The following is a 14,483-nucleotide window of genomic DNA, read 5'->3' on the forward strand; positions in this document are numbered from 1 at the left end:
TCCTCCTCTGCAGCTGCTTATAATGACCTGCTTTGGTGAGTCTCCATCCATCCTGAACTCCCATGGGCACCAGGCTCCTTTTCTATGTGGGCTTCTGTCTCCTGGGAGCAGGTGAGTCCTTAGGACACCAAGCAGTTTGATTGTATGCGTGTGGGTGCACATATGTGCCTTCACGTGGGTGTATGTGCATGTGTGGGTGTGGGTGTGTTGACTATGATGCATGCCTCATCCTCTGCCCATCTTCTTTCTCCACAGACCACGCCCATCCTGGAGTCTCCCAGTCCCCCAGGCACAGGGTCACAAAGAGAGGAAAGAATGTAGTTCTCAGGTGTGATCCAATTTCTGGACACAGTGGCCTTCAGTGGTACCAACAGACTACGGGGCAAGACCTGGAGTTCCTGATGTCTTTCCAGTATGAATGTGCAGCAGATGAGTCAGGGATGCGCAGTGAGCGGTTCTCTGCTGAGAGGCCACAGGGATCCTTCTCCACACTGGAAACCAAGCTCACAGAGCCTGGGGACTCGGCTGTGTACCTCTGTGCCAGCAGCTCAGCCACAGTGTAGCACAAGCTCCTCCTTCCTGATCACAAAACTCATCCTTCTCTCTCTTTGCAGCTCTGAGACACCTAGTGTTCTTTCTTTGCTCTTCAACCTTCAAGGGAAGGTGGTGGACTAGGATGTCAGCTGGCCTTTGAGTAGAAAGAGGTCACAGAAGGACTTCCAAGGATGGGCAGGATTGGGTTTCTGAGATTCCTTTCATTTTGTAGCATTTGCTTTGCCTTCTGTTTCATCCTGCGTTCTCATCCATCTGGAGGGCAATGCCTCTGGATTTGCTTATGGCTCTTGGGGAGGTTTCTGTGGTTCCCTTGGATCCAGAAGTCAGTCATTTCAATAGCTCAGCTCTCCCCCCCCCCCATAGGCAGCCAGGACAGTGAGACACACAGCAGAGCTTGTGCAGCTTTCAGAGCATCACGTTAGGCATCCTAGAATGAGGGGTCATCGAAGGGCAGTTGTCCACACCTAACTCTTTTAGTCCAGTTTAAAAGCTACATGAACAAAGGTCATGTGATCTGCCCATATGAGAGGTCTCTGTCATTATGAGCTGATTTCAAAGATGGGGAAAATCATTCTCATCAAGATGGTTCTCAACATGAATGGAATAGGGAGTTGTGTCAGGGAAACCCTAGGACAATCAAGGACTTGGAGCAATTCTAACTCAGCGTGGAGCCAGGGACTCAGGCGCAGATGCTTGGAACTGGAGACAGTTCTTTGGGTGACATAGCAGACCTGGAATGAGCTCTATTATCCAGCACAGAGTCTCCTGGCATTGCACCAACATGCCTTTAGCTCCCTCCACTCCTCTTTTATTTCCAGAACCATCTCTCCCTCACAGATGCTCCCATCAGCAGGTGTGCATTGTCCAAGTCCTTCTTGGTGTAGGATGCCCTTGGTCCCCCTTCCCTCTGCCCACCACTGCCTTCCCCATGAGATACTGTTCCGTACATGATTGTAGCCTTAAGGTTAGCCCACATTTTCTTACATTCTAATTCTACTTTTCATTCACCCATTTAACTTTGTCTTGAAGTTGACCTCATTACATGCCCAGGTCTTTGCTCATATATACTTTTGAATTAACAGTGACAGGCATTGGTTGTGGTGGTTTGGATTTCTTGACATTTTTTATTTATCTTGAGTAATAGAGTAAAGAAACTTACACTTCAATTCCTGTGTTTTCTTACTAATAGTTTTACACTATATATTATTTCCTGTCATTCCTCTCATTTTATTTCTCTGCATTTAGAAGACAATTTGAAGGGTGAAGATCTCAGATCAAAACTGCCATGTCTGTGAGTGAAGACTGATGGTGTTTTATGAAGCGTGGCAACTGAAAGAAATAGTCAGAATTAGTATCAGCGTTGGGATTAGGGTTTAAGGAAGTTGATCCTAAAACTTCCATTACTACTTGTGGAATTCTATCCTAATTTTGGAGTGGACGCTTTATCACTGCCTGGCCACAAGATGGCACTGTGAGGCCATTGGGCTCCAGTGATCTCAGGAAGAGTCTGAGAGAGCAGCCTAGGAAGAGAAGGGTTAAGAACATCCTGGACTTGGGTCCCACATCAGGTTGGTGTTGAGAAGTTTTCAGTTATTATTCAGCTACCTACATCGCTGGGAGGGGTAGGAGGTCCCTCTAAGCTGAGATGCACAGTTGAAGAATGTGGGCAGGACAGCTGCAGGTGTCCAGGCAGCTACAGATGGAGCACAAACTGCCCCAGAGGGAGGAGGGAAACCACAAGTGGGGGTGCCCCAACTCAGTGCACTGCTGCCACACCCACCGTCCCCCAGTTCTTGCTAAGCAGCAGCATCCATGAGTGGAGTGTTTGATTTGCCTGAGCCAGTGGGGAGGCCCCTGGGCCAGGGAGAACCCACAGGGTGTGGAGGAGTGGCATGAGGGCCCCACCTCTCAGGTGCCTGGAGAGGAGCCTCAGAGCCCCAGCTGTCATCCTGTGGTCACAGCATTAGCTGGGAGAGCTCCTTTCCATGGGGACCTGCATGAACCCCAGACTCTTCTGTGTGACGCTTTGTCTCCTGGGAACCGGTGAGTTCTGCAGCTGCTGGAAAACCCTGTCATGGCTTTGCCAAGTCCAGGCTCCCAACTTCCCTTTCCTCTGCAGATACAGACAGGTTTTCAGTCTTGACTTTACCTATGGCTCCCTTTCCACAGGCCTCATGGACGCTGTGATCACCCAGAGGCCCCGACACCTTATCTACACATGGGAAAAAAGACAATCCTGGAGTGTTCTCAGAACCTGAACCATTATGCAATGTTCTGGTACCGACAAGACCCAGGACAGGGGCTGAGGCTGCTGCACTACTCAGGCAGTGTTGGCAGCACAGCTGAAGGAGAAGCCTCCCAAGGGTCCAGTGCCTCCAGGGATCAGAAGGAGCATTTCCCCCTGACCCTGGAGTCCCCCAGCACCAGCCAGTCCTCCCTGTACCTCTGTGCCAGCAGCGAAGCCACAGCAGGGCACAGCCAGCTGCTCTCTGCACAAGAAGCGCAGCCACAGGGTTCAGGTGGACTCTCCTTCCAGAGCCCCTGCCTCAGCCAGCAGAGAACATTGTTCTGAACCCCTCCAAGACTGCCAGCCTCAGCCCCTGGGCCTTGTACAGCATGGATATGAGAGCTAGGTTCACGTGTGTGTGTGTGTGTGTGTGTGTTGTCCTGACATACAAATAACATTCAATGTCACTTTTCTCAACTGAGGATTCTAGTAATTGATTCAAGGAGAGAAAATCACTTCAACATGAAATTTGGATTATATTTTCTTTTCCAGGGAGAAGAACAATGCAGATAATCTAGGATTTTCTTAGTTTACTTCCATTGCAGAAAGTCACTTTTAATTCCATTAGATCCCAAGCAAACATACCCTGTTAAATAAATCTCATTAACAAGTTTTAAAACACACCCATAAACTATCCAGAGAGGGGAAATGATGTTAGAGGCACCAAAATACCATTAGATCTGAAGAAAATACATTAGGAGAATTATAAAAAAAAAAAGAGAGACAATAAACGAAGTCTTCACAGAACTGTGTTGAATCTTATGGTAGTTTGAAATAGGACCTTGGTTCTTCATTGTGTTGGCTGGGATTAAAATCCATGATCACCTTAATGTTCTTCTTACAAAGTATTACAGCATAATATTGGACAACCATTTTATCTTCCTCCAGCCCATCTTCCTCCTTGGGACCTGCAGAACAGGTCCACACACATAAGCATGATTTCTAAACTGGGACCCATTTTCTGCATGACCATGAGGCTTACAGCTGGGATTCTAAGAACACAGAAAACCCAAGTGTCTATGGTGCACACTGTGCACCTCTATGAGGCTGCCAGAGGCGTGCACCTGCTCACCCAGGGCCCTGTGTGTGAAGAGGGGAGCAGGCAGCTTGTTGGTAAAATGTCAGTTTACAGATGATGAATGGATGAAAGCTCAGATGAATGATTGATTGGTGAGACTGATGGAGACTGGTTCCCCAAGTTTTGACACTTCGAGCAATTTATGAATGAGTCCAGCAGCCTTGTGGATTTTTTCCTAAGTTTCTGTTAGTCTACAACTTTAATTCAGCAATCAATGCTCAGATGTTTTTTTTCTCCAACTTGTTAATGTGGCTTATTTTGATGCTAAATTTTTATGTTGTATATTTCATTCCTGAACACTTTTATAGTCTAAGTATTTTGTGTAATATATGTATGCACATGTTTGTTTATATTTTTGGAAAATTTTTAAATTAAAAAACAGAATACAAGCAAAGTTTCATACATAACTTGCATGTATCACATGATTCATTTATTTAGGTCATATTAATTATTTACTAAGGTAAAATAAGGAGTAACATACTCAAGCTAATCAGTAGACTTTTGCCAAATATTGATAACAGCATACCCCATTGCAATCATAACCAAAATCATGATTAAGAATATGTCCATCACCCAAGAAAGCTTCCTATGCCTCTCCCCACCTATTTCTGTTGAAGAGGTAACCACATTTCTTATTCCTATCCTCATTGACAAGTTTTGTGTGTTCTTGAACTTCATAGAAATGGAGTTATATACCACTCCTTTTTATTGAGATCTATTCCACACACAAAAGATTACATTTTTTGAAATGTATCTATGTTGTTTGGTATATCAGTAGATTATTCATTTTGATTGCAAAGTTGTGTTATGTAAGGGCAAAATAATTTCTCTACTTATTTCAGATGTACTATATACAAAGGAATGGGATCTACCCAGGTCCACATTCTCAGAAATATTTGGTCTTCTCAGTCTTCATCATCAGTCATCCTATTGGGTCTGTAGTGGTGTCTCCTTCCCACATCCCTCATGAGCAATACTACTTACTGTTGTCGTGTACTTATTGGTTCTTCCTAACTTCTTACTATGTTTCCTCCCTTTGTAAAATGTCTGCTTTTAAATTTGACCATTAAAAATTGAATTATTTGATTTTATTTTTGATTTGTAGGGAATATCTTTGTATATTCTAGATAGGAGCCGTTTGGTGATTGAACTACTGAGTCTGTCTTCTCACAGAGTGGCTTACCATTTTCTTTTCTTAACAGTATGTTTTGATGAACTGAAGTTTTACATTTGAATGAAGACTGCTTCACATCTTGTTCTTTTATGCCTAGTCATTCGCATCCTAAGGCATTTTTTCCCTCCCCAATGTCATGAGTTGCTCTTTTCTGGTTCTTACTCTATGTTCCACTGTAGCAGCCTCTTTTCCTGTTCTTTGTCATAAGTGAACAAGGCTCTGCCTCCCAAATCAGGAGGTGAACATCTGTCTATCCTGCCACACCTGACTCTTGACATTACTGGCTTCACCTTTCCCTTGTCAACTCTTCCTTGGATTCCTTAGAGCCCAGTGAAGTGGAGATGGGTAGGTGTTGTTGAGGAGGGCATCCAGGTGCAGCCCCACCACGTCCACCTGCACAGGAGATGAATGCAGTAGTCTTTCCTCCGGAGGAGCACATGAAGATGTGTGGCAAATGTTTTCTGGATTTTTTCTTTTCTTTGGCCTCTATGACCTCAAATCACTGTTTATTTTCACAATTAATATTTCTCAGTGTTTCTCCTGGCTCTGTTTGCAATGTTAATTGCACAATGTTAGAAGTTTTGGCATCTAATTGCAGAATGTTAGAAACTTTGATACCTCTAACTGCTGAATGTTAGATCTCTTGTGGATTTTTTTAAAGCAAAATATACACTCCAAAGCTCATTTTTCCCCTTGCTAGGTCTTTTAGTCAGAGTCCTGGGAAGACTGAGAAGGGAGAATGAATGATTATTTACAAAGTCTTACGGGTTCACAGGAAACTATCAAGGTTAGGAGAAGCATCTGGGGCTACAATTAGTGGGTGGTTCTTATTCACATTGGCTTCAAATCTAGATCAGAGGCTTTGAGGCTCTGGGCATGAGAAGTGGCTTCTATAGCAAGATTTTTAAATTTCTTCTATTTGTTCTAATTAGTTATACATGACAATCAAAAATATTTATATACTTTGATATATCATACATAAATAGGATATAACTTTATTTTTCTGATTGTACATGTTGTAGAATCACATCGTAGGTAGGTAAGGTAATAATGTAAGGTAATAATGTCTGTTTTATTCTTTTATCCTTCCTACAAGGTCCTGTGCCATTTAGTAGAGAAAAATAGCCACTAAGAGCTGCATTCTAGCAAGAAGGGAGCCCTGGGAATAGATCTTGCATACCATGACAGTTGTTGCCCTCCGTCACTCCATCTCCTCACATTGTCTCCCATGAGCCACATTCACTAGGGAGCGAGAGATGAATGAAGGCCATTAATATAATAAATTGTGGTCAGCCTCTGGAAAGCAGGATGGATCTGGAGGGAAAAGGTCAGTTTTGCATAGTATTACTCAGTGGATGGTGTTGGGGGTGGTAATTGCAAATTTGCTAATCTTGTATTGTTAGCAGAAACAGTTGCAGAATGTTTTGGGGAAATGTTGCTAGTAACAATTTACAGACAATCCAGACTCCCTTTTTACCTGCTCAGATGGAATAAATCTTGGTTATTCTGCATCACTGACAACTCAGGTGAGGAGCTGGGCACACTTCCTGAGAAAGGAAAATGTAGTCCCCAAGAGCACCCTCCCAGTGACCTACTTTATCCACCAGGCCCTGCCTGCCTACAGTTACCACCCAATAATCCATTCAAATCACCAGTTTGTCTACTGGGTTAATACCAATCAGGTTATAGCTCTCATACTCTAACCATTTCACTTCTGAACATTCCTACATTGCCCACATGGACTCTATGATAGACACCTTCTATCCAACACACTTCAGGACTCTGTGTAGTTATCACTTTGTGTTTTGATATTCAGATTAGAAAATTGCTGTCTACTTCCAAATGATTATGTTTTCTTATATTTCAGTCCTTTTGTCTGACTTCACCTCAAGTCTAGAACGCTAGAGTCCACTGGTCTTATCTTTCCTCACCGCCCTGGAAAAGCACTGGTCTCTTTTCTGGTTCTCTGTTTAATTCATCTGCTTCATGAGTTCTTGCACTAATGACACACTGTCTCATTTCCTGATGTTTTGTTCCTTTTTGCTAAGGACTCGTGATGACTATTGATTCTTTTTATTTTTCATACATATTTTATAATGTCTCACCAAAGTCTTCAAGAACAATATGCCTGCTGACAATTTTCTTTGTTTTCCTAAGTGCCTAAAGTGCATCATAGAATAACTCTAAGAATATTAACAAGACCATTAACCATATTAATATATCTATCTCCAAAGAGTATAAAATATGCACCATTTGACATCTCATCAAAGATTCCAACCGTACACAGGAGGAAAATATAAACCCTAGTGGGGAGAAAAATCAATCAATGCAAAACAACCCAGCAGTGACGATCTGCAGAATAAAATATAAAATTAATCGTGTCTGTAGCTAATAGGTGCAAGATTTCCCAGAGATGGGGAGATAGAAGAAGACCCAAATCAAACTTCCAAATCACACATCAAACAGTGTGTGTGATGAAAAAAAAAAATACCTTGGACATAAGGAGCAGCAGATTAGACATCATAGAGAAAAAGAGATTAGACTAAGAAAACATACAACAGTATGCAATTCATAATGAAACAGAGGAGCATAAGGCCATAAATGAGCTGGAAAAGGGTTGAAGAGACTTAATATGCAATAAGAGATCCAAAATGTACATGTCAAAATTTAAATTTCTTAAAAGGATCATTTGCTCTCTACTAAAATAATTCTGACACAGCAAAGGTTTATACTATCTGAAATATAAATCAAGTCAACAGTAATAAGAAAACAGGAAGAGCACAAATGATGAAATGCCAACCCACTGAAAGTTTTGCATAATGTACATGAAGCCACTTGAGGGTGACTGTGTTGAGCAGAGATGTTTACTGCAAACTTTGGAGCAGCCACTAAAATAACAAGCCCAGAGTTAAAGCTAATCAGCTGGCAAGCAAGAATCAAGTTATAAAAGTGCTCAATTATTCTACAAGCTAGAATAAAATAAATGGAACAAAGGAGAGATAGGAAACAAATACAAGTTGGCAGAGGAGACCTTAACCGAATTAGCAATCCCATCAAATCTAAGTGGTCGTAATGTCCACATTAAAAAGCATATAGTATAATTTTGAACAAAACAGGGGGAAAAAACCTATATGTCTTCTACCATAAATGTAGTCTCTGACATCTGTAGAACTGAATTAAGAAACAATTACACAAATAAATAGTCTGGAAAAATCTTCACTATTTCAAAATTAAATGACAATTTTCTAAATTACTCCTAAAGCAAAGAATAAATCAAGACAAAAAGTTAAAAATGTGTTAAACTGAATAAAACCAAAAATATAACAGGCAAAATTTGGTAGGATGTCACTAAAGCAGAACTTAGGGAAAACTGATTAACAGGGAATATTCCCTATTCCTTGGAGACAGCACCGCTTGGACACCAGAATCAGAGATATTGCAACAATAACAACAGAGAACCAAATATGCCTCATGAACACAGAGCCAATGATTCTTTTAAAGTGGCATATTGAGTCCAACAATACTTAAAAAGAATAACATTTCATGATCAAGTGAAACTTACTTCAGTAATGGGCTGCTTTAACATTCACCTAGAACATCAGAATGAAAAAAATATATGATCACATCTATTGATGCTCAACACAAATTTATTTAAATTCCATATCCAATCCTGACAAAACTGTTAACAACCTGTCAGTAATATATTTTCTTTACCTAATAAAAGGCTCTAATGTAAAATGTAGGGTTAAATACAATTTTTTTTAGGTAGACTGTAGTTACTCACAGATACATTTTGAAGTCCCTAGATAATCGCTAAAAGTAGCAAAAAAAGAAGGGAAAAATCATGTCAACAAACAGTACTGGAAAAACTGCATCTTGACATGAAGGTATAATGAATCTCAGCTCTTATCTCATTCAAGAAGACAGACACAGGCAAACTATCACCCAGGGTAAAGTGTGATCTGTGCTTCCTTTCATAGGGCCCAGGCAAACAGTGACTTTTTTCACTTGTGAATTATTGAAAATATTTTTAATGTCAGAGTATGTGAAAATTACACAAAACTCCAATTTCAGTAATGATAGACTTTTAACAGAACACAGCCACATTCATTTCATTATATTGTGTGTGTTTGCTTTTGTACCATGATGGAAAGGGAGTAGTCAGTAGACAGACACTGCATGGTAGGCACATAACGCATAAAATAGGAGCCTTCACAGAAGAAGTTTGCTGACACTTGCCACAAACAAAAGTTAATTTCAGGTGATTTGAAGTCCTCAGTGATCTAAAAACTCAGTCCTAAAGCTTCTGGAAGAAAGTTTAGCTAACCACCCTCAAGATCTTGGGGTAGGCCAAGGTTCCTAATAGAGGCAAAAAATGTGATATTCCTAAAAGAGTATATTGTTCTCTTTCTAAATAAAATATAATGTTATATAAATATGAATGAAAGGCCCTTATGGTATTCATAATACCGAGAATTCCTATGAACCAATCAGAAAGAGGACAAACAGTTCAAACAAGGAAAGGAGTCAAAGTGTTGAAAGGAGTAGTCAGAAGATACTGAGTTCCTGTTCCTGCAGAGGATGGGTTTTAGTCCCAGCTGCTTAGAGGGTCATTGGAGATAGAAGTCCACTATCCCCCCTGTAAGGACTGACTTTAGGTACAGAAAGTGGTTTGCCCACTCCCACCCCATTTCCAGGGCAGCTGGCGTCTAATATCTATCTGGTGGGCATCTTCCATCCTACTACATTCATTGGTAAGATTTAGAATTTTTATTCCCTTTCTCAGAAGAATTAAGGAGTTTGTTTCATGCCTCCCTCAATCACCATGACAGCTGAGACTGCAACAGGTAAACCTCAAACCTGTGGGTGTTCTGCTGTGCCCTGCAGTTCCTGAGGCCTCATTTAGAAAGTCATAATCTCCCTAGACAGCCTCCCTACTGTTCATCCTAGAAACTGCACAGTGGCCACGAGAGGGCACTGTGGGTCCACTGAGTGAGCTGCAGCCAGTGCTTCTGGAAGACAATGGCTCAGGGGTCTTGGCTGGGGGCCTGCATTAGGAATAACACCTGAGGAGCCAGGCAGTGCTGCACAGGACAGAAGAATCATAGTCTCTGCACATCCCATGATGTGCATGTGAATGACTCAGGGCAGGGAGCCATGAACTGCACCTTGGTGAATCAAGGCCTCTCTGGGAGCCTGCATTTGACAAGGGGAGTGATGGGACTCCAGGGGGCAGCTCACACCACCATCCAGGTGGAGAGAGAGAAGCTCCTGAATCACAGGAAAGTTAGAAAACTGTGAGCAAAGACTTCACCGCACACCCCACCCTGCCTTGCTCAGCACAGTCAGCTGCCCCTGTCCCACAGAAGCTCCACAGAATGGAGAAAGGACTACATCAACTGAGCATGTCCAGGGGCTACAGGAGACCTGCTGAACCCACAGGCACACTGGCATCAGAAGAGTGACATCTCTGATGTCATGGCAGATGCTCCAAACAGAGAAAAGGGAGGAGCCAAGAGCCTGCTCTCAGCCCAGGAGACCAGCACCCTGAGTGCAAAGATGCTTAGACCTGTCCTTCCTGACCCTGCCTGGGGACCCAGGCTCCTCTGCTGCATCACCCTTTGTCTCCTGGGAGCAGGTGAGTCCTGAGCACAGGGGACAGCCCCTGGAGCCACAGTCCTTTCTTGTTGCTTTAGATCAAACTCCTCCTTGGGTTAGGTGTTCACTCCTGTCTCCTTCCTCCCCAGGTTCAGTGGATGCTGAAGTCATCCTATCCCCGAGACACCTAATCAGAGCAAAGGGAGGAAAGGGCACTCTGAAGTGCTATCCCATGTCTGGACACAGAAGTGTGTCCTGGTACCAGCAGGCTCCTGGTCAGGGGCCTCAGTTCTTTGTTGAATATTTTGATAAACTGCAGAGGAACAAAGGAAACCTCCCTGATCGATTCTCAGCTCAGCAGTTTGATGACTATCACTCTGAGCTGAACATGAGCTCCTTGGAGCTGGGGGACTCAGCCATGTATCTGTGTGCCAGCAGCTTGCACAGCCCTGAAGAGCCACTGGCTTTCTGTACCTTAACCTTCCTGTCCCAGCTGAGGGTGTTCTAGGCAGAGGAGGTGGAGGTTACCACATAGACTCAGTCAAGGCCCCTGGATGCATCTAGCTCTTTGTTAACCCTCAGTCTGCCCTGCTAGGCTCAGCCAGAGTGCTCCTTGTCATTCAGACCCCAGCCCTTCTGGGTGTTCTTTTATCTAAGCCGACACTTTTCAATTCCCAGCAAGTGGCAGGAACCCGTACTCAGTGCTAGAGTGTGGGTATTTATGATAACACTCGTATTCGCTTTATAGATGATTACAGTATATCACTTTATCAAGAGGAAGTTGCATGTAGCTCATGGACTCTCCCTATATTTCATATTTACTAGTATCAAAGAGAGAATGGAAACCTACATCTCCTAAATCAAAAGTTCTGCTGAAATCCATTATTGCTGCCTGATATTGGACAAGAATGTGTATCAGAGCAGAGCCTCTTGCATTCAAGACCATCTGGGCAGCAGGGGGAAGGCACATTATGGGATAGAGTTGCGTAGCTTATTGCCTTTCAATACTGAGGACACTTGAAACTAATGGAGGGGTTGTTGTCTGTCCTGTCATAGCTTCAAGCTCAAGTGTACATTTCCAACAACAGAAAACTTGTGACCCTATCATTAATTACTAAGTCAAGTAAAAGGAGATATTCCCAGGGGATGCTCATCTCCCCAAGGAAGTTTGAGTATTGTTGGTAATTCAGACTTTACTTTCGAGATGATCCTTAGAGGTAGTTAATTCAAAGTGTCCTCTGTTGGTGAATATTGGGACTAGCCAATCTGTGGCCGCAGATAGGAGAGCCCGTCCTGGGTGCCCACGCCCCTGCCATAGCCAACCCTATGAGTGCTACACTGATTTCCTCCTGGTGTCTCTGTGTTTCTGCACCCTGTTCACTAGGCCTGATTGTAGGGAGTATCCATTAAGAGTCCATCAATGTGTGGAGACACGGAAAAAGGCCTCACAGTGAGATATGGCCTCTGTGGGAAAGAACAGCATTCACTGCTATTGCATGATAGAAGATTCACGACTGAATGAATCTTTTAGTATTTGGTGGATATGAGATCATATGAACGAGGACAGAACATTTCCCTCTGACAGTGGAGGCACAGGTCACAAGCAGATATCTCATCCACATCACTAATGATCCATATCTTGTCTTGAATAGAAATATTGTCATGGGGACCTAAGTGGCCAGGATTCCAAGGACTCACCTAAAACAAAGAATTCATATCCATAGTGATGCACTAAGGCTTCAGAGTATATGGAAGGACTCCTGTTCCTGACCTTTTGTGAGACTAGTTAAAAAAGTTTTTCAAGTAGAAGTGACCTTGATCTTGATGCTCTTAAAACTTTCTGGTGGTCAATGATTCTTGTAGTCAAGAATAGCATGGCATACTGACATCTAATTCCCAGAGTTTAGGCAAATGGAAGAACTAGTGTAAGGAACTTGGAGATGATGTTTGAGCAGAGAAGTTCCAGAAGGCACCACGACTGCCATGCAGATGTTCCTTATATTGAAGAAATATTGGGAAAAGTTAGTTACACACAAATAAGAAACTATATACTTATAGGAATAAAAGCTGCATGGAGGACCAAATATTCTTCCTAAAATTTAGGAAGGATGATTCACACTTATAGTTTAAAGCAAACTACAAATTCTTTCCATTCAGAGATGATGAATTGTGCATATGCAGCATAAAATATTGCCATATTTCACAATATTATATATACATATATATGTAATTGAAAGTTGACTTTTCCCTAGGGAAGGGTTGTGGTAAGTTATTTGCACAGCTCACGTATTTGTAGGGGACAAGTCATCACTCGGCTGCTAATGGCAAAAGTTCTATTTCCCCAAAACAGACTCAGAAGACATGGGACTCTCCCTCATTCCTACAATGAGAATCAAGCTCTTCCTCTGTGTGGCCTGCTGTCTCCTGTGGGCAGGTGAGTGCTGGCCATGGGGGCTTCCTACTCTGAAATTCCAAGACTTCAATCCAAGTATCTCTTGAGGTGACATAAACTTCACTTTTTCTACCACAGGACACATGGAGGCTGGAATCACCCAGAGGCCAAGACATGTCATCACAGAGACAGGAGAAAAGGTGACTTTGAGATGCCACCAGACCTACAACTATGACTATATGTACTGGTATCGCCAAGACCCAGGGCAAGGGCTGCAGCTGATCCATCACTCATATGCTGTTGGCAACACTGCCAAAGGAGACGTGTCTGACGGGTACAGTGTCTCCAGATCAAACACAGAGGACTTCCCCCTCACTCTGGAGTCCACCACCCGCTCCCAGACATCTGTGTACTTCTGTGCCACCAGTGACTACACAGTGCTCCAGGGCCACCTCCTGGCTGCACATAAATAGGAAGACTGTGGCTGCCTGTGCTCAGGAGCCCTGGCCACCCCAGGAAGCAGAGCCCTTGCCAGCCTGGGGACCTCACAGCCTGGGCAACAGGCCCTCAGTGCTGAGGTCCTCCCCTGCCAGTCTCAGCCTGACCTCAGACCTCCCAGCCCCCTTAGCTTGCTGCTGCTCTCTTCAGCAGCCCTCTCTTTCTACCTGCAAAAGGAAAATGCATCTTAGTGGAGGTTCCTGTTGAAGGCCTTGCCAGTCTCAAGGCCACCACCTTCTCACCCCAGGGCTTCAGTGTCTTCCTCATCCTCCTATAGGCTCTTCTACTTCAGCCCTGAGTCTCTCCCCCATGACCTCTGCTCCTGGCTGCCTCCATCCTGGGGGGAAGCCCTAGGGGTCTGTGTCATGTGCCTTCCTGTCTCTCCATCCTCCATGCACCTGTCCCCTGGCTGTCAGCTCCTGTCACACTCTCCTCTGTGAGTTATTTCCCCCATGAGGACTTGTCCTCACAGGGTGTTCCTTTGACACTAAACATATGTCCCTCCTCTCATTCCTGGGTCTACTTCATTCCATCATGAAAGTGTATTTCAGGTACACTAATCCTTAATTGTGACATGCAAAACTTTAAATTTATTAGAAAAGATAAAGGAAATAGTTTTATCATTTCCTTGAAGGAGGATTTGACTTTATTCAAGACACAAAAGAAGACAAGCCATAAAGAATGATTTTTTATCATGGCAGTTGTATTAAAGCATTATTAATTTAAATCACACTTTCTGGAAGGTCAAGAGAAGGACCTGTTCTCTTGTCTTTTCAGTCACTGGAGGCCACCAGCACCTGGGCTCATGGCACCTTCCAACTTCAAAGCCAACAGTGACCACTTGAGCCTTCCCTTGGGCTGTGTTACTCTGGCTCTTCCTCCTTTTCCTTCCACATCTTAA

General features: G+C 43.3%; 1 long non-coding RNA gene and 1 gene segment (V, D, J or C); both read left to right on the forward strand.

The window, feature by feature from the left end:
• On the forward strand, positions 1 to 4,236 carry LOC124086137 (uncharacterized). The gene is made up of 3 exons (XR_006849714.2): positions 1 to 111; positions 256 to 2,598; positions 2,725 to 4,236. It is a non-coding gene; the product is annotated as an uncharacterized LOC124086137 (long non-coding RNA).
• A 6,188-nt stretch (positions 4,237 to 10,424) lies between these two features.
• On the forward strand, positions 10,425 to 14,273 carry LOC124086128 (T cell receptor beta variable 10-3-like). The segment is given in 3 exon segments: positions 10,425 to 10,732; positions 13,043 to 13,126; positions 13,223 to 14,273. Coding segments are annotated over 3 exon segments (579 nt in total).
• Positions 14,274 to 14,483: the final 210 nt, after the last annotated feature.

The sequence above is a fragment of the Marmota monax genome, unplaced genomic scaffold (genome assembly GCF_021218885.2).
Source record: "Marmota monax isolate L192 unplaced genomic scaffold, Marmota_monax_Labrador192_F-V1.1 WCK01_AAM20220418_F8-fsc00122, whole genome shotgun sequence".
Taxonomy (NCBI): domain Eukaryota; kingdom Metazoa; phylum Chordata; class Mammalia; order Rodentia; family Sciuridae; genus Marmota; species Marmota monax.